This window comes from Lynx canadensis, chromosome D4 (genome assembly GCF_007474595.2).
Source record: "Lynx canadensis isolate LIC74 chromosome D4, mLynCan4.pri.v2, whole genome shotgun sequence".
Classification (NCBI taxonomy): domain Eukaryota; kingdom Metazoa; phylum Chordata; class Mammalia; order Carnivora; family Felidae; genus Lynx; species Lynx canadensis.
The window spans coordinates 90,019,228-90,039,548 of NC_044315.2; the positions used below are offsets into that span (position 1 = coordinate 90,019,228).

Consider the following 20,321-nt stretch of genomic DNA (forward strand, 5'->3'; position numbering starts at 1 on the left):
GAAGACATGAGAAGCAGATCAGCCAAGATAGTTTCAGATTATTCTGCAGGAGAGAAAACAGGGTACTGTGCTGGAGAGTGACGGGGTGGGGGAGGGCAGTGAGTGCTACTTTAGAGGGAAGGGAAGGAAAGCTCTTTGCGGAGTAACATTTGAGGTGAGCTGTAGACTAAAACGTCGAGCACAACTCTAGATGGAAGATGGTCCCAGGCTGGAAGCAAGGACAAAGGCCCTGCACCTGATCGCTGGAGGAACTGGAAGACGGCCAGGGCGGCTGGAGCGGAGTGAATACAGGGGAGAGTGGTGGAAAGTCGAGGTCAGAGGTGGGCAGAGGCTGCTGGGTTAAGTTCAGATGAAGCTAGAAGCAGCCTTGCAGATGTAGTCCAATCCTCCCGTTTCAACTGCGTCCTGAAGAAACTTGGTCTATGATTCAAAGTAAAGCTTTTGAGTCCAGGCCAGTATATATAGCACTCAAACTTTTATAGACTTATTGAACAGTAAACATAACCATATTGGCAACTAGTTTTTCACTGAATCCGATAACAACACTGTGTGGGGATTGTAGGATTATCTTTATTGGGTGTTATCAGCCTCCCCCTCTGGATGAGAAAATTAGGGCTTAGTGTAACTTGTCCAAAGGGACTTATGTGGCCCAAGCAGGATTCAAACCTGTGTTCTCTCCACTACTCCGCTATCCTGCCCCTCCCTGCACCTACCACGTGACTTCTGGGGCTTGAGCTGCCCAGCAGTTTTGATTAAAAGCGCACAACCTGTATTTCCGTGAAAGTCTGGAAGCGAAGCAGGCTGGAGAAATCATGAGTACATATCACATCACACACCACACACACACTGCCACCACCCACTGGCTGCCCCAGGCCTTGGGTGAGCAGCTGGAAATCTGCCTGGTCTGCTCTGGAAATGGAGTGTCGGTGTTACCCACTGTTGGTGTGTAAGGCCTTGAAGAGCAAGTCTGCTGTTGGTGCAAATTGCTCCCGGTGAACATTCTTACCCAGAGTCTTGTTGGTATTTGCAACATTTAATGAAGATGACGGGGGTGAATGAACCCATAAAAAGCTGGAACTAGAAGGCAGACTAGAGATCCTCCGGGCCAGTGGTTCCAAAAGCACTGTGCCAATCTCCTGGGAGGCTTTTAAAAAGTGCAGATTCTCAACTTGGCATACAGACCTCAAGGGCTTCAGGTGCCACTGTTGTATCATATTAAGATCCATGGACATGATAATGACATTGTAGCAATGTATGAGAATTCTTCGGCAGCAGATACATGTTGAAGTATTTAGGGTCACATAGGATACTGACAACGGATATTTTCAAAATGATTCAGCAATGTGTGTCTGTGGATGGTGAACCTAGGTGAAATCTATATGGGTTTTCACTGTACTCTTCAACTTTTCAGTTGAAACTGAGAAACTCTTTTTTCAAAATGTAAAAACAGTCCATTCCCAGATCCCATTTCCAGGTACTCTGTTTCAGTGAATCTGAATTTCTCAGCCTCCCTCCATTCTGTTGCACAAGGTTGGATACCACTGAGCTCATTCAACACTCGACTTTCCTCTCCCACCCATTTCACAGGGGAAAAAACCGAGGACCCAAGAGGGTGACTAATTCGATATCACCCGATTGGATTAGCAGTAACCTCAAGCCTGGAATGCAGATCTCTATTTCATCATGAAAAATTTAGCGCTCTATGCCTGTCTGTGTGTGTGTGTGCGCGCGCGCGTGTGTGGAAAGGGGAGGAGAATGGGACCAGATATGAATGGAGTGGGGAGGGTGGAGGCAGGTATCTTCGTTTTGGAAGTCAAGTATAAACGGACTTCTAGAGCCCCGTCGCTTTGAACACAACCTAGTGGCGATTCTTGGGGTTTTCTCCTATCTGAGAAAACTCTAAGCAGGTGCACTTTGGTGGCCACCAATAGTTTCCTGAAAGAAAACCAAGCCAGGCAGCTCCGCGGCCGTTGGCGTCCCGTCGCCATGGAGACAGACCGTCCCATTCTTCCTCAAGGGGTGGTCTTGATCTTCTCTCCTTTCCCAATCCGCAGCGCGGTGCCCGGAAGTCGCTCTGAGGACCCAGAGGGGCTTATGGAGGGCTTTAGGGCTCCCTGCGAGAGTCGGGCGGCGCGAGGTGGGCGCGCCCCCCTCCGGAGAGGACCGGGCGTCCGGGAACCACCCCGGGGCCGGATGGTGCGGTCCGGGACCGGCGTCTGGCGTGTCGGACCTCCGCGCCCGCCAGCCCACAGGGCAGCGCGCCGGACCCAGCCAGCGGGTCGGCATCCCGCGACCTCAGGATGCCAGAGGCCCAGAGCTCCCGCCAGGACCCCAGGCGACGGAAGAAGAAGCAGCCGGTGCGCCGCACGGTCAGCCAGATCTGCCCGCCCCCGCGGCGGCCCCTGACCGTGGCCGACATCCGGCCGGGCATGGAGAACGAGAGGCTGGGGGTCGTGCGGGATTCCATGTTTCAGAACCCGCTCATCGTCAAGGTGAGCCGCCCCCCACCCCCGCCGCCACCCCTCCGCGCTCGCCCCCTCGCTGGGCACCCACGCTGCCGGGATTTCCACCGCCGAGCCCTGGCCCCCCACGGCCGGGGTCCGAGCGCCGGGTGGGTAGCTCCCGCTCTGGTCCAGACACACCTGGACCCCTGTGCGGTCCCGGGCAGGTCGCGTCGCCTCTCTGCGCCTCAGTTTCCTCATCCTCGAAGTGGGATGATAATGGCGCTCATTAAAGGGAGTGGTTGAGAAAGTTCCACAGGGTGGTCCCTGCCCAGCGCCTGACACCCAGTGAGCCCGCGGTGTTGGCTGCTGCTGTTTACCCGGGAGCCTGTCGGTGAACCCACAGGGTGACACACAGGGAACGCGCACCCAGACTGTGTCCTTACTCGCCACCTGCCGGGCTGCCGCCTCCCCCTTTCCTCTGCACGCCTGGGCTGCCACAGTGCGGCGAGCGTTCTGTGTCTCCCCTGGAAGCATCACTTTACAAGTTAATCTTCACCCAATCATACTCTTCTTACCCAGAACTACAACCGTAGGAGAAAAGAGCGCGAAAATCTGCCCTGGGGGGACTCGCAGGCCGGAACGAGGGAGGGAGCTGCGGTTTCTAACCAGGTCGCCTCCCCTTTTATTGCACACCCCCTCACTTCAGAGGTTTGGGGACTGGTGATCACCCAACGCTGGAGGGGCATCTCCAGGCCTTGCCGGGGCCACAGGAAAAGTCGAGTTGAAGTTTGGCACCGGGGGGGGGGGGGGGGGGGGGGGGGGGGGCGCGGGAAGCCGGTCAGGGAGCAAGTCTATCTCGCGCCACTGGAGGGCAGTGTGCTTTCAAAAATGCGCCTAGTTCCCGGGTGCCGGAAGTGGAAGGCGCAGGTGGTAACCATGGATTCAGTAACGTTGTATCTGAAAGCCAGGAGCTCATTAGAGCCCAGAGGTTTTTGCTGTTGTTTTCTGCTTTTTGGTACGGGGAACCTGGGCTTTCTTCACCGCCGCGCTAGAATTAGCTGAGTTCATTGCCTCCTGCGAAAGCACTGACCCTCTCCTCTTGTGTTCCCCAATCTATTCTCGTGGGCCACCCCCCACCCCCTCGGGGGGCTTATGACACCGGCACCCTTACACTTAGTATGGACCCTTAGCACCCCCACCAAAGTGGAACAAGGTCCTTTACTTACCTCTCGGTGAGAAGAGCCGCTCTCGGTGGACACATGGGGCTCACCATTCTGGGATCAAGGGGAGAATCAAGTCCTCCGCCTCTGATCAGCCTCTTGGGTGTTAGATCGCTGCTTTCTCCTAGGCAGGTACTAGTGGGCCAACCCCACTCTCCTTACATATAAAATAAACGGCATTATGAAGTTAGCAGTGTTCTCCACGGTGAATTAGGAGTGTGCGATGCCCACCCCAAGCTATATACGGTTGACCTTTGAACAATGCAAATCTGATCTTATGCCGGCCCAGTTATATGCAGATTTTAAAAAATCAACACAGTGCAGTACCATAAATGCTTTTTTTCCTCTTCCTTATGATTCTGTTAATAACATTTTCCTTTCTCTAGTTTACTTTATTGTAAGAATTTATTGTAAGAATACAGTACATAGCGGCGCCCGGGTGGCTCAGTCGGTTAAACGTCCGACTTCGGCTCAGGTCCTGATCTCCCAGTTCGTGGGTTCGAGCCCCGCGTCCGGCTCTGTGCTCACGGCTCAGAGCCTGGAGCCCGCTTCGGATTCTGTGTCTCCCTCTCTCTCTGCCCCTCTCCTGCTCGTGCTCTCTCTCTGTCTCAAAAAGAAATAAAAACAATTTAAAAAAAAGAATACAGTATATAGTACGTATAACATGCAAAATATGTGTTAATTGACTGTGGGCTACAAAGCTTCTGCCCAACAGTAGGCTGTTAGTCGTTAGGTTTGGGGGGAGTCAGATGTTACAGTGGTCCCACCTGGCTGGCCCAGTCGGTAGAGTGTGCCACTCTTGATCTCATGGTCATGAGTTCAATCCCCACTTTGGGTGTAGAGCTTACTTACAAAAAAGCTTTGGTGGAGCTTTGACTGCTCGGGGGTCATCACCCCTAACCCTCTGCCTTGTCCAAGAGGCCACTGTATATGCACACACACACATGTATACACACACATACCTATAGGTATATGTATCTAAACACATGTATTACACGTACGCGTTTATGTGTATATATATGCACATATGCACACATGCATATATGTATATCATACATGTGCACACCATATATATAATATACGCAGATGAGTAAAAATCCCCCCTCCTTCTTTTCCTTTTGCTCACCCCGTATATCAAGAAGGACAGTATTTTGGCCTCTGGATGGCACTAGCTGAACAGCTTCCACAACGAATCCGGTCACTGATTCCTTCCCGGACCTAAACTTCGGGGTTGGCAAATGTGCAGGAGATTACTGACCCACGGCTGGGTGTCCTGCCTTCAAGGCAGGAGAGGAAGAGCCGGACTGTCCTGGCCAGTGGTGACTCAGCCTGAGCGGCAGGGACGTCACTGGTGATCGTGCCCCGCTCTTCTCGGGTCAGGGACAGCTAGCCTTTTCTTCTTACTTTCCTCCCTCTGGTTCTTGATGGGCTATGAGCTACTTTCTGTAGCAGTTGACATTGGGTCCACATTTCGATATTTGCCACCCTCTCCAAGATTTTCGACCAAAACCTGACCTAAGTAAAAGTTGCAGAGACCTTTGAGAGCAATGAGGAAACTTGACCATTACCTTTTCCAGGCCCCTCCTTACAAATGGGTACACTGGGGCCATCTGTGGTGGGCCCTCTGCCCAAGGTTCTGGCAGAGCCCGGGTTAGAATCTGTGTTCCCTGGCTCCCAGCTCAGCATTCTTTTACCACTCCAAACAACTTCTTATATTTAAACAATATTTATTTATTTTAAAGGTTTATTTATTTTTGAGAGACTATGAATCTGAAGCAGGCTCCAAGCTCTGAGCTGTGAGCACAGAGCCCGACGCGGGGCTTGAACCCACGAACCGTGAGATCATGACCTGAGCCGAAGTCGGACACTTAACCGACTGAGCCACCCAGGTGCCCCTGAACGGAATTTAAATTATGAAAAAACTTTGGGATTCTTGGCTTTACAGCTAAGGAAACTGAAAGTATTCCAGACTCTGGAGTCTTTAAAAACTATTTTTTAACATATGTTGCTGTGTTTTGAGGCTCGGCTTGTGGATTTCTTCTTGGCGGTATGCCAGAGTCACAGGGGCACGTTTGCGGACCCCCGCATGAGAGCGCGCCTTCTTGTGTGTGGCAGAGGTGGGAGTGCCCTCTCCCAAGGCTGTCTTTAAGAGGATGAGTGCAATGGGAGTATATTTTGGTCTTGTCTAAGTCAGAAGCCGAAGGTTGCATCTATATCGAAAAATATACCACCTTAGAAATAGTTGTTTATTCCACCCTATTGGGGGGGGGGGTTGTTGCTCAAATTGTTTTCTCCAGTGAATACGATCAGGATTTGTTTAATTTAAAATGCAGACACACTGCCTGAACAAACCCAACACTGCTATTTCACACCCATGGAATTTGCCAGGACGTATACGCATCAGTTATTCAAGAACATGTCTGCAAGATGCCGCAGTAACCAAGTGAAAAGTGAAAAAACGCAGACATCCAAGCAGGTATTTTATCTACAAATGCTCAACAACTACTTGCCTCATTTAAAATCAAGCCCACTGGTTATTAGTGGGACCGATGGAATCAACTGGGTGTTTTATGTGGCCACAAGAAAAGAGTTAAATATTTTCCATTAGAGAGGGCTTCTACTCTATTGTACAAAGTGACGTGCCGTTAGCCAGTCTTCCTTCAAATGTGACTCTCCGGGAGGAATAAAATTAAACAGAGAAAGAACCCATCTTCTTTCTGCTTGATTCCCATTTCCCCCAGAATCCTGTGACTCAACATAGACTCCTGCTACAATAGCCTTCAAGGCTCCTTCACAGAACCTGTCAGGGTGCACCCTGCCTGCCATCGAAACTGAGCTGATATCCTGTCAATACAATTATGGGGAGAGACTGCTGGGTTTGCTCCACTGACAGCCTTGAATCTTCTGTCGCCCTGGAGAGGCAGGCTACGTACAGGGGTGGAATTTATTCAGTTGAGCACCCTTGGAAAGTGCAACTGATCATGGCACCCGATTTTTTCATAATTTATTACTGACTTTGTTTTTCTGTGGGGGTTTATGTCACAAATAAGAAGTGCATGCATTTGTAAAATAGAGTCATAAGATCACATCGTTTGGGGCTGGAGGGAGGCTTACAGACATCTAGTCCAATTTTTTTTTTTTTTTTTTTGAGGATGTGAAGGCCCAGAGAGAGAAAGAGACTCATCCAAGGTGCCCTCTGACCTGGTCACAGAGGTGGGATGAGATTCGTGTCTCTGGACTTCCACCCCATGTCCTTTTGGCCACATTATACAATCAGTTAATTCACGGCAACCCAGAACTGGTTACATCCACACCGCAGGCAGTCAACAATGGTCCGCCAACGAGCCTGATTCCAATAGCATTTTCCTCAAGATTCCTTCCCATGTGAGCTCTACTGATTTCTCAGGATTTGTGGCTAGCCAAGAAGTGTTTATTGAATGTTTACTAAGTGACCAGCACCATCCTAAACTGTCTTGAGGGGCCATAGAAACAGGTTCAGGACTCCACCCTTGCCCTGCCCACAAACCACAAGGAGAGTTAACTATTTAGCTGGGGAGGTGGAGTGTATGTGTGTATATTGTACATGTTTGTATATACGTATGTTGCATATATATATTGTATATATGTGTATATATGTGCATATGTATATATATGTATATACGTGTGCATTGCTTATATACATATTACTGTGCACGCGTGCGCACACACACACACACCCGCAGACAAACACATGCCTAATCGGATAAAAAAAGTCATGGAGTCCCTCCTTGTAACTTTCAAGTGAAAGGCACCAGCCAGGGGGTTCAGATTTAGGGCGAGGAAACGCTGAGCAGGACTTGGTGGGCTTAGTGAAGGACCAGACCTGGAGCTGGACCTTGAAGTGGGGGGAGTTACATTCTGATCAGGGGCAGACTAGGAAAAATTCAGCCCTCTGGGGCCAAATGATTTCACCTTCTTGAGATCCAAAGTGTTCAAAGGTTTCCACCCCAAGGGGAGTTCTGGTTTATGAGACCAGGCCCCGCTGCTGGCATCGTTATCGTTACCGTCACGAGGAAGCATTTGTTGAGAGCCAGTGTGTTCAAATTGGATGCTCTACAAAATTAGGCAACCACACCATGCCCACTAATGGCTTAACATCTCTAATAAATATTGATGCTGGTGAGCATAAATGCATACGCAAAGAAGGCAGGCAGACAAACACAGTTGTACAAATATCCCAGCGTGGGTCAGTCTTTTTATTACGTTTGAGTAAAATCGGAACATGTTACGTTCGGCTTTATCTGTTGTAGGGAATGTACCTCTGATCGCTCAAGTCCTTTTACATTCGATTAGGATGTAACAGGTGAAAATAAAACATTGGCGGGGATGGGGGGGGGGGCTGAGAAATGAACTGCGCATCCTAACGGCCCCTCTCGGCTGGCCAGTAGGCAGGGTTCATTTCTCTAGGGTAAGCCGTGGGTTTCTGTCTCTCTTGGTCCTTTATACTTTCTTCTTCTTTTTAAAAGCTTCCCCCCTCCCAGTGCCCACTGATACCGTTTGGTGGGCAGGAGTTGAGGCAGTGAGCCCGTCTATCTGCTCAAACCTGTGGACTTTTCAGAAAGCCAGGAAAGTTCCTCCCTCCTAGGCTTTTCACCACGGCCTGGGGCAGCTGCCCTGAGAGAGGAGCCCACCTTCCTCTGTCCCTCTGGAAAAGGAGTGCTTTGGTTCTAACACATTAATGCAGATAGACTCTCGGAATCGGGGTTCCCTCAGGTTTGGACTCTGCCACCTTCTGGTCGTGTGGCCCTCAGAACCCTGCAGCACGGTGGGAAGGCCACTCCCCCGGGAAGAACTCTGAGTTCAGCAGTCACTTCCGGGACCTTCCAGAACCTTCCAGGCTCAAGTGTTGTTCATTGTGTAATTAAGGCCGCTTCTCCTTTATTTGAAAGACACGTTCTTGATTTACAGCTGGCGGACGCTATTTCAAATCCCTGTTTTCTATTGCAGTGGTTTTCAAGCTGTTCAGTGGCCTCTCAAAGCATGGGAGTCCCCATAAAAGGGCTGGGTCACACTCTTCTTAAGAAAAATGCGTCTTTGGGGCGCCTGGGTGGCTCAGTTGGTTAAGCATCCGACTTCGGCTCAGGTCATGATCTCGCAGTTCGTGGGTTCGAGCCCCGCGTCGGGCTCTGCGCTGACAGCTTGGAGCCTGGAGCCTGCTTGGGATTCTGTGTCTCCCTCTCTCTCTGCCTCTCCCCTGCTTGCGCTCCGTCTCTCAGAAATAATAAACGAATAAACTTAAAAAAAAATAAAAGGAAATACATCTTCAACTGCTTAAGAAGTATAATTAAAAAACTGAAGAAACTCAGTGAAACATGCTCTATGTGAAATGCTAACCCTGGAGACCACTCATCAGCTACTGAACTGACGAGTTTGGGGGGTATCAGTTCTGTGTCTGTGCTGGAACGGTGGTCGATGTGTCACAGATAGGGAGGGATTATAACCAAGCACAGATCCTTCCGGACTCTCCAGCTGGGCAAATCCATTTGTGTAGGACGGTGTCCGTAAGCACTCTGCCACGGCCCCTGGGAGCCGGGCTCTGCTCAGCCTCAGACCCATCAGCTGGGCCGTTGCTCCCGCTTCAGAACCTTCTGGCTGGTCAGGCAAAAACCAGCGAATGCACCAGTCATAATCACACCGCGGTTCGGTTGATTTTAACGTACGTTGTAAACGTTGCGTGCTTCTCGTCCGGCTTTCGTCTTTGTTACAGGGGAAAAAAAAAGAAATGAGAGCATTTGTGGTCATCGGTAACAATTCAACTGTTGATGAAATTGCTCCTTGACTCTCCTTTCAAGCTCCTGAATCAGTGAGGACCGTTGAAACAATTCCAGGCCGCAGCTACTGTTTTCACACAACCACACGCCCGCACAAATGTAGTAACAGGCAGGGAGCCATACGACTAGCCTCCTCCTGGACAGGTAGACCAGCAGAGCAGAGCAGACAGCAGGCTTTGGATCCAGGGAGATCCAAGGGGGAGCTCTGTCTCAGCCACTTTCTCGCTGTACCGCCTGTGAGGTTCCTTACCTTTGAGCCTCCGTGTCCCGTCTGTGAAGCGGGTGATAGTAGGTGGCTCCTGGCCACGGGGGAGTCGTGAGGATTCAGTGAGATCATCAATCGCCCTTAAGTACAGTTGTAAATCTGAACTTATAAAATAAAGACGTAACGAGACAAACCCACCCCCCGGGCTGCTTTGTTCCCGCTTAGCGCTCTTGTTAAAAAAGAGTGGCGCCCACAGAGGGTGACTACACCTGTCGTGGCGAGAGTTTGGTACCGTACGTAATTGTCAGATCACTACGTTGTACGCCTGAAATCAATATAACGTTGTATGTCAGGGGCGCCTGGGTGGCTCAGTCGGTTAAGCGTCCGTCTGAGAGAGAGAAGGAGACACGGAATCCCAAGCAGGCTCCAGGCTCTGAGCTGTCAGCACAGAGCCCGACGCGGGGCTCGAACCCACGAACCGCGAGATCATGACCTGAGCCGAAGTCGGATGCTTCGCCAACTGAGCCACCCGGGTGCCCCTGGTTTGGTTTTTCTCAGCGTGAACTCATGTGGGATTTCTAAAAATGTTTATTTCTTTATTTTGAGACAAAGAGCGAGCATGAGCAGGGGAAGGGCAGAGAGAGAGAGAGAGAGAGAGAGAGAGAGGGAGAGAGAATCCCAAGCAGGCTCCACACTTTCAGCACAGAGCCCAACTTGGGACTCAATCTGCGAACCGTGAGATCATGACCTGAGCTGCAATCAAGAGTCGGACACTTAACCCACTGAGCCACCCAGGCGCCTCAGAAGTCATGTGGGATTTTAAACGGGATGGATCTGGTACACCAGAAATCAAGCTCGTGGTGGGCCAGAGCCCCAGCATGGCCCCTACGCTCTCATTGTGGCACTAAGTTTAGCATTCTAGGGAAGCAAATACATGTGCTTTATAAAGAAATCAGCTGTATTTTTCCACCCAAGAATTTATAGGCACATCAGTGGTCGGTCAAGAAACGGACTCACGTGGGTCAATGAGCAGAAAGGTCACCACGCGTAGCACACGGGGTAGGGTGGAGCGCGGCCGGCCAAAGGCATCGTGGAAAACACATAATGAGCCCAAAAGAAGGATTTTTGATCTTTTATACGAACCAAACAATACATATTTGGGAAACCAATGAGCCCAGAAGCGTACAAGATAAATTTCTTTGTGTGGATCAAAATCTCTTGTGTTTGTCCAGAGGGACGAAAGTAGAGATCTGGAAAGTCTTTGATTCCAGGGCCCGGTATTAGTGAAAGGCTACAGCTCGGCTAGATGGCCGGTCATTATGTCTAAGCTGCATCACAGTACCAGAGGAAAGGCCCTCGTGAGCTCGGATGCCACAGCACAAAACCCCTCCCCCCCACTGCCGGTAGTGGGGGGCCCAAGGATGTGTTGAGAGGGGTGATCTCTTTTTATTTTTAGATTATTTATTATGAAAAAAAATTTTTTAAGGTTCCTTTGATTTTTTTAAAAAAAATTTTAATGTTTGAGACAGAGAGACAGAGAGAGACAGAATGTGAGTGGGGGAGGGGCAGAGAGAGAGGGAGACACAGAATCCGAAGCAGGCTCCAGACTCTGAGCTGTCAGTACAGAGCCCGACGCGGGGCTTGAACTCACGAACCGTGAGATCGTGACCTGAGCTGAAGTCGGATGCTCAACTGACTGAACCACCCAGGTGCCTCTTAAAAAAATTTTTTTAATGTTTGTTTATTTTTGAGAGAGAGAATCCGAGCGTGAGTTGGGGAGGGTCCCAGAGAAGAGGGAGACACAGAATCTGAAGCAGCCTCCAGGCTCTGAGCTGTCAGCGCAGAGCCCGACGCGGGGCTCGAACCCACGAACCACGAGATCATGACCTGAGCTGAAGTCAGACGCTTAACTGACTGAACCACCCAGGCGCCCCCCCCTTTTTTTTAGATTTTATTGTTAAGTAATCTCTACACCCAATGTGAGGCTCGAACCCCCAACCCCAAGCTCAGGACTTGCTCGCCCCACGGACAGAGCCAGCCGGGCCCCCGGAGAGAGATCTTTAGGCTGTAACATTTCAGTGAAGGGAATTAGAAAATCCGCTGGCAGCTTGGTCGGGCAACGTTACTAGGAAGCAGTGAGTTTGTCTGTCTTGCCACGTTCAAGTGCCGTCTTGTCTTAATGTCCCCGTTATGTACCACTGCCTTCATAGCACCCCTCTGCCCCCCGGCAGGTCTTTCAGAACAGAGCCATTGGCTTGCCTGCTTATTTGCTTATTTTCTAGTATGTATTTGAGACTGTTAATGGACCCATCAGTCCCTGAGCGAATACTTAGTAAGTCCCGGCAAGTGCACAAGCCACGGGTGGAAACACAGGTGGTTTAAGGATTCGTTTCCAAGAAGCTGGTCTGGATCAGGGGAGAGCCGGCCTCTGCAGGCTACCGCCAAGTCAAAGTTACTAAAGGCCAAGGAGAGGGGAGGAGGGGCCAGAGGGGCCATATTTCGGAGGGAAGGCAAGAGCGGTGTTGGAACGCCAGGGCAGCCTTCAGACCTCATGCATCTGGCCTGGGGCCGTGGCACGGGTCGGACGCCAGTGGGCGGTGGGGGAGGAGGGCCACCCGGAGGGGGGCTGGCTTGCGCAAAGGCACAGACAAGAGTCCGAGGTGGGCAAAGTGTCTTCGTTAAGAAGGAACAACTGTGCGATCCTGTGGACGCCATCAGGACAGGAGCGGGACATACATGCATTCATTCATTCACTCACTGGTCGAATTAAGAGACGCTTTTGAGGACCTGCGGTGCCCTCGGCCCAGAGCTGGGCACCCAGGACATGGGGGTAAAGTGACCTGGCTGTGGGCTTTGCCCTCAGCTTCTAATCTGATGAGCAGACACTGTCATAGAAACAGACAGTGGAGTGGGACAGATGCACGGACGGGATCCTCGCTCCAGGCTGAGGGCAGCACCTGGCTGGGGGGGGAGGCAAGGGAGCGCCTCCCAGGCCACAGGGCCTGACACAAGGATTGGGAAGTGTGTGTAGGGAGCTGGAGTGGGGGCGGGGGGGGGTCACAGGTGGATCCAGGTGTTGTAGGGCCTACAGCTTATGCAGTTCTGGGAACCCTCTGTAAGAAGCAGGTAAATGGGGCGCCTGGGTGGCTCAGTCGGTTAAGCGTCTGTCTTCGGCTCAGGTCACGATCTCATGGTTCGTGAGTTCGAGCCCCACTTCGGGCTCTGTGCTGACAGTGTGGAGCCTGCTTGGGATTCTCTGTCTCCCTCTCTCTCTCTCTCTGCCCCTCCCTGACTCACGCTCGCGCACTCTCTCTCAAAAGAAAAGTTAAAATAAACAGATAGATAATGTTGGAAATTAAGTCCAAAGCCTTGGAAGGGGCCACGTGCAAGGAAGCTTCATTAGGTTCAGGGTGAATCCGCTTTGACTGGGGGAGAGCAAGCATTCTAGGAAGAGGGATGGCATGTTGGAGGGGCCCACGGCGGGGTGGGGGGGAGGGATGCAATGGTGACCAGATCTGAGCGTCCTCGGGTCCCTGCCAGGTTATATGTCATTTGTTCGCGCATTCGTTCATTCTCTAAGCATCTCACACTTCTCCTGGACCAGGCCCCAGGACCACAGGGACCGATGCTCTTGGTGCCCAGGTGTCCTGCATGCTCTTGGTGACCCTGAAACCTTGGGAGAATCTAGGCCTCGGGTCCTGTACACCCAAGTGGGTTTCCCGAGAATTACCCTAAGCCTACCTTCCATTTGCTTATTCGAGCACCTGCAGAATGTTTGTGGAGGGGCTGTTAGGTGCCAGTCCGGCCTTGAGGGGGCCGTGAGAACCTCAGGGGCCAAAGTAAGTGGAAATAAACGGCACAGAGAACAGATCTCTGGGCTGAGAGGCAGGCCCCCAAATCAACAGCGGGGTCAAGGCGCCAGCGCTGATGGGGACACGTCAGGGGTGAGCCCCGCTGGGGGTGCTGTGGTTCTCCTGGGGGAAGCCGTGGGCGCCCTCCCTGCTGTGGAAGCTGCTGGAAAGGCCCCATTGACGCGCCCCCTGCCAGGCCCCACGTTTGGACGCGCGGGCGATGGCGAGGGTTAGCGACTGCGATTTGTTTACGTTTTGCAAGTTCAACAAGCCCCCCCAGCCTGTCACACTCCAAGTTTCCACCGAGCCCTTTGAGGAAACCTGCTGGAGTGACACCCAGGGTCCCTCAGGGGCGAGTGCCGGGCTTCACGGCTGCCTCCAGAACCTTCATAAACTGTCGCTGAAGATTTTGCTCTCTCTGTAGGCGCCCAGTGGGCATAAATTCGGAGGTTTGAGCGAGTCTTTCAGAAACTTCCCTTCTAAAAGGAACTTGCCTGTCTGGCGTTTCTGAAGCCTCTGTCTTTTCTTAGGCGGCTGCTTGCTTCTTTCTGTGGCTTGTCCCCCGAATCGCCTAGCAGGATGCTCGCGGGCCTGACTTTTTCTCCCGGAGCGGGAGCGTCAGGAGGCTGAGGCCCGGCGTCTGGGTTCCCAGGAAGCTTCTGGGTGCAGCCCCATCTGGCCAGCTGGGCCGGCTGACAGCAGCCGCCCTCCACGGAGCCCACTGCGTGCCAGGCACTGTGCTGGCCCTTCTCAGCCACCGTCTCCTTGAAATCTCTGCAACAGTCAGTCCTAGGAGACAGGACTGCCGTCCTCCCATTTTACACATGGGGAAGCTGAGGCTTCAGGAGGTTACACGAGCTGCGCGAAGTCACCCAGTGAATTCGAGGAGGAACCGGGCTTCGAGCCAGGGCTGTGTCGCCACGGCCCGTGGTCATGACCATCGCGCAAATCAGAACTCGGTGACGATTAGTGCCACAGTTTGAGTACCTGCCAAGTGCCAGCCTCTTACATACTCAGCTCTGCGAGGTCACTGAACTTTTGAGCTCAGACAGACTCGGGAACACGCCCGAGGTCACACAGAGGGTATATGGGGGAGCAGGGGCTGGCGCTGCAGCCCTGTGGGAGCCCCCCCCCCCCCAACCCCGACCCTCCTTTGTCCCGATGGAGAGAAGAATCCTGTTCATGGTCATCATCGAATCTACATTGATCCGAAGGGTCAGCATCATCCGGGGGCGGGAGGAGCGCCGTCCCGTTGAGCACCTGCCCACATGCCAGGAAGTGGCCGCCCGAGACCGAACCCAGTAAGGTGCACGAGACCCTTAACAGAGTTGGTTAGCAAGAGGAGAGGGTCCCGGGCCTGGAGCGCCCTCAGGACTGGACCGCACTCGGTGGGGGCCGGGCCTGGAGGAGGGAAAGTCATTTTAGATGTAGGAACAGCCCGACGAGGGGAGAAATGGGATACCTCGAGCTTGGGTGTGTTTGGGGGGGACGTCTGGAGTAAGCCCCACGTGGAGGCCACAGAGCGCGAGGGATGTGGCGCCTGATTGGGACATCAGGAGCCTGCACTTGGGGTGCACGAATGGTTTCAAGGAGAAAAGGCGTGCGGACACCTGGTTTCCCACGGAAGTCTAGAGTTTAGGTCGTTCTCGTCGTGCGCGTCTACCTGCTGGCTGGGGCGCTTTCGAGGCTGGGGACACAACTGCCATCCCGGCTGAGCCCAACGGCCTCCCCTCTTTCAAAGGGAAGGTGCCCCTCCTCCGCTCCCACCCATCACCCCCGCCCCCTCCCCGCCTCCCTAATCAGGGAGAGCAAATTGTTATCAGATTAGCGGCAGCAATGAAAAAAAGCACAGTCCGGCTCACCCTCCCAGTTAGTTAGCATTTAGATAGACTGGGACGGGGGCCCACACAATAGGCATCAAAACCCTTCAGGGCGGCGGGAGGGATTAATTTCTTTAACCAACAGGCCTGATCTGGCCTAACTCATTACCTTGCCTTGTCAGTGTGAATGTTAGATTCGATTGAAGATTACACCATTTAGGTCTCTCTGTTGTTTGCCGCCGAAGCCGGGGCTATTGAATTGCACATTCTCGCGGAGCAGGCGTCAATACTCAGCGGCCTGAGGTTCTAATTCTGCTTCATTTAAACTTCATCAACTCTTCCAATCAAGTGGAAGGATCCGAAATAGGCTCTGTGAGCAGAAAGGCCCGCGTCCCTTTGTCAGATAATTTATTCTGTTTTCTCCTTCCCTCCCAGCCTTGCTCTCTTTCTCTCTCTAGCCTCGCTCCCCCTCTCTCCCCCTCCTCCCCCCAATGCTGAAAATGAGATTACAGTATTTAAATGACTATGATAATCAATCTAGGGACCCCGAGCTGAGATTGAGGTTAATTATTCTTAGCAGAACAAAGAAGTGTGATGCCTTTGGGGACTCAGAGGTGCAATCTGGGTTTCTTGCTTGTGGTTTTTTTTTTTTCCCCCTGAAATTGCAGTTTTAGGAGTCTTTTCTTGTTCCTAACTAGGCGCCGAGTGTGATTCTTAGCGGCAGCAGCCCCTGAGAGAGCAGAAATGTAATTTTGAGCTGATAAACAGCTAACGGCCTTCAATCAACAATTTTAATAGGAAAAAAAAAAGTCACTTATATGGTATGAGTACAGATCTAATGAAAGGGTGATCATTTACCTTATTTATTTTTAAACACGCTAGGAATAATTTCCCACTGTGTTCGAGCTGGTAATTACAGCCCCACGGTGCACCCGTAAACTTTTGAATGAAGAGTGTTGTCACTCAGCTGGTCTTCTCCCTGGCAGCTTTTGCCGCCATAAAAGTTGAAATTGTGTCATGTTTTGGCTAATTGGAAACAGGGTCATTATACCATTGAAAATCTACATGAAAGTGACTTGTTCGATCGTTACCTGAAGCATTCACAAGCTGGGCAGTCATCCCGCCCGGCGCCCACCCCCAGCCCCAGCTTCTAAAACAGAGAGAATCAAAATATGTATATTTCTTTGTCTTCCCTCTGCTATCTTGTCAGGGCTGTTTTACACGCTGCCACCCAATGTTATCTTTTATTTGTGTCAGGAGAAAGGATTTGACAAGTTCAGTATACAATGTTCATTTGGCAAGGCAAATTTTTCATACCAATTTTGAGTAGGGAAATGAAACTATCTTTCAACGGAATGAGCAGCATCATTTTTGGACAGACTTATTATGAGAGGGAGGGTCGCAGAACTTTATTTCCTCACGTGATCCTCAAAGAGGCGAATCCATTTCTTAAAAAGTAGGATCCGGTTTCCACACGCAGCCCCGGTCGGGAGGGACACGAGAAGGGCCCCGTAATGTCATCAAAGAGGGACGCCTGATAGTTTATTCGCCTTCCTGCTCCCCACAAGTTATTAATAGGCTGGAATAAATTGTTCCTCGTCTATATTATAATGACTCTGTTTCAGGCCCCTTTAAGCTGTGGGTGAGTCTCTGACAGTTATCTGCATTTGCAAAGCAAAATATTTAATAAGTGCCACCGTCTGAAGGAACAGCAAAAACCACAGGCAACCCTATTTGTGAAGAGTGAGATCCGCACACACACCCCCCTACCCACCCCCCCCCCCCCCCCCCCCCCCTACCCCGTTGCTGTTTACCTAAAAAAGAAGACTCTCTCACCCTCTGTGCTACCAAATTCATTTGGGGCAGTGGTTTATGGTGACATTTTTCTTTCTTAAAGCAAATATTGACTCACCATGGGGAAATTAAAACTCCATTAGGCATTGCTACATTGTACAGCGGGGGCTGCATTACAACAGTCAAGCTACTATTAATTGGTTTCTTCCTCAGGAATAATCCAGGGAGGGCCGAGGGGGAGGGGGAAGGGAAGATGGGTCTAAACCATAATTTCTGAAAATGACACCATCTAAATCAGGCAAGGTGATCATTACGTGGTGATTCATCTAAATATAAAGAAGACGCTGCCTAATAACGTAATGAATTTATCAATGCACAAAGCCTGCGGGGGGAGAATACGTTTGAAGCCACACGTGGGCCAGCCTCGGCCAGGTCTGGGCAGCTCAGGACTGCCTTCCGCAGGGCACAGGCAGCCCTGATGCTTCTATTTGGGTGTAGGATGTTTTTCTTTGCTGAGCTAAGATCCCCCCCTCCCAGCCTGTTCGCTGCGTCCTTCCCAATGGGAATGCCCCACTCTTTCTGTAGCAGCTGACCCTGCTTTGTCACCCTCCTTTGCCACCAGAAGCTCCTGTGGTGCCCGGCCCGCATCCACCTGCCCCATCGTGACTTCTCTGGTCGTCCTCGGGTCTGGTGATTTTGCCCTCTGCTTTAGTTGGCTAGGGCTGTGATAACAAATGACCGCAACGCAATGTGGGTGGCTCAAATTCCCAAGTTTATCTTCCTCATTCCTGGAGGCTGGAAGTGGGAGATCCAGGTGTTGGCTGGTTCCTTCTGGGAGCTTGGAGGAAAGGATCTATCCCAGGCCTCTCTCTGTCTCCATTTTCACACGGCATTCTCCCTGCATACTTATCTATGTCCACATTTCCCCTTTTTATAAGGATACCAGTCATGTTGCATTGGGGAGCCCACTCCATCATGACCTCATCTTAATGAATTACCTTTGCAATGATCCTATGGCCAAATCAGGTCACATTTTGAGGTTCTGGGGGTTAGGACTTTGTGACTGCTTTGGAATTAGGTCCTGGTCCGTGCTCCGTCGGTTGTGGTAGGGATAACGAGGCAATCAGTAGAGTGGTGTCCTTCATGTTGAACTTGAGGCCGCCATCTTGATGAGGATGTGGAAACGGCATGTGGTGTGGATCACTCATAGGATAAATAATCACATACGGTCTTGGGCCATCTATGGTCCCTTTGCCTTGTTGGTATTTAAGCATAACTAATTTGGGTCACTGACCATCTACAATTCTCCTGGAGGACAGATTCCACAACATGCTTCTTTTTACCTTCCACAGAGCTATTCATCCATCCATCCATCCATCCACCCGTCCACTCACCCATCCATCTTTTGTTTTAGTCAACAAATACCTTAGCGTTTACTGAATTTCCAATATACGTGCCTGGCACTGGGGTAGGCATTAGAGAGAGATTGATGAACCAAATTTGACATGATCATTACTCTGTGGAACCTTACAATCTAATCAGGCAGATGAGCATTAGTCAAAACATTGTGGATAAATGTGAACTTTCAAGTGTGGTGACAGCCAAGGAGGAGAAGCTTCTGGTGCATCTAAAGGGAGGCTTCAGACAGATGGGAGTCAGGGAATCCTACTTGGGTAAAATGAAGACTGAGCTGAGATTTGAATTCACCGGGGGAGGAATGTGTGTGCATGGGATGGGGGTTGGGGTGGAATGAAGGGGAAGGACAAGGGCATTCCAGCCACTTAGAAGAGCATGTGCCAAGAGCCTGTGGTAGAGAGAGTGTCCCAGTGTGGCTGGGATGTGGGGATGAGAGAGAATGGTGTGAGGCAGGGATCATGCAGGCCCTTAGTGGAGGCCAGTTAAGGAGCTGACCTGAAACCCAAGAGTAATGGAAGCCAGTGAAGCCCTGTAAGCAGAGGTTAGGACATGGTCAGATTGATACTGGAAAGACCTTCTGCCTACAGAGCAGAGAACAGCTTGGAGTGCCCAGGGTGGCCCTGGGGAGATCCATTAGGGGGCTTATGATGGAATGCAGGAAGGAGAGAGGCTGAGCCAACCTGGTTGCTCCAAAAGCAGCATCTCAGTCCCTGATTGTTGCCCCAGATCTGCTCCTCATCCGCTGTGTGATCTCGACTTGGCATTCTCCTGAACGCTCCTTGGCTCCATAGCAGTCATCCCCTACGTGTTGTTCTGGTGGTGGCTTCCTCTGGTTTTGCTTTTCCGTATGTCTGATCCTGTCTGATCTGGATCACTTGGAAATTTCTCAGAATCTCTGGTTCACTGATGGAGTTCTTTCTTGTTTTCCTATACCATACCGGGTTTTTTTCTTCTTGAAAAATACTTTCTTGGGGCGCCTTGGTGGCTCAGTCGGTTAAGCATCCAACTCTTGATTTAGGCTCAGGAGCCCCGCGTTGGGCTCTGCACTGACAGCTCAGAGTCTGCTTGGGACTCTCTCTCACCCTCTTGCTGACCCTCCCCTGCTTGTATTCTCTCTCACACGCAATAAATAAGTAAACATTAAAAAAAATATTTTCTTTGTCCTTTCATGGTATTTTGGGAGGGTGGTAAGGTAGACATATGTGCTCAGTTCACCATTTTGAGCCAATCTCATTTCTCCTTTCTAAGATTTTCTAGGCATTACATCTCATGATATGTATTAAGGAGCATTCCAAGTCATGACCTAAGGATAATTATGTTTATCTTTAAAAAAAGTTGGGGCGCCTGGGTGGCGCAGTCGGTTAGGCGTCCGACTTCAGCTCAGGTCACGATCTCGCGGTCCGTGAGTTCGAGGCCCGCGTCGGGCTCTGGGCTGATAGCTCAGAGCCTGGAGCCTGTTTCCGATTCTGTGTCTCCCTCTCTCTCTGCCCCTCCCCCGTTCATGCTCTGTCTCTCTCTGTCTCAAAAATAAATAAACGTTAAAAAAAAAATAAAAAAAAAAGTTTTAGGGGCGCCTGGGTGGCTCAGTCAGTTAAGCATCCAACTTCAGCTCAGGTCATGATCTCGCAGTTCATGAGTTCAAGCCCCTCATCGGGCTCTGTGCTAACAGCTCAGAGCCTGGAGCCTGCTTGGGATTCTGTGTCTCCCTCTCTCTCGGCCCCTCCCTTGCTGGCGCTCTGTCTCTTTCTGTGTCTCAAAAAT

The 20,321-nt window shown here is 51.2% G+C and overlaps 1 protein-coding gene across 1 annotated transcript in view; it reads left to right on the top strand.

Moving 5' to 3' along the window:
- Nucleotides 1-2,300: 2,300 nt before the first annotated feature.
- The window catches only part of CFAP77 (cilia and flagella associated protein 77), a 128,359-nt gene continuing 110,338 nt past the window's right edge, over nucleotides 2,301-20,321 (top strand). The window contains exon 1 of the mRNA XM_030292724.1: nucleotides 2,301-2,492. Coding sequence (XP_030148584.1) covers nucleotides 2,301-2,492 — 192 coding nt within the window. The remainder of the gene's footprint in view (nucleotides 2,493-20,321) is intronic.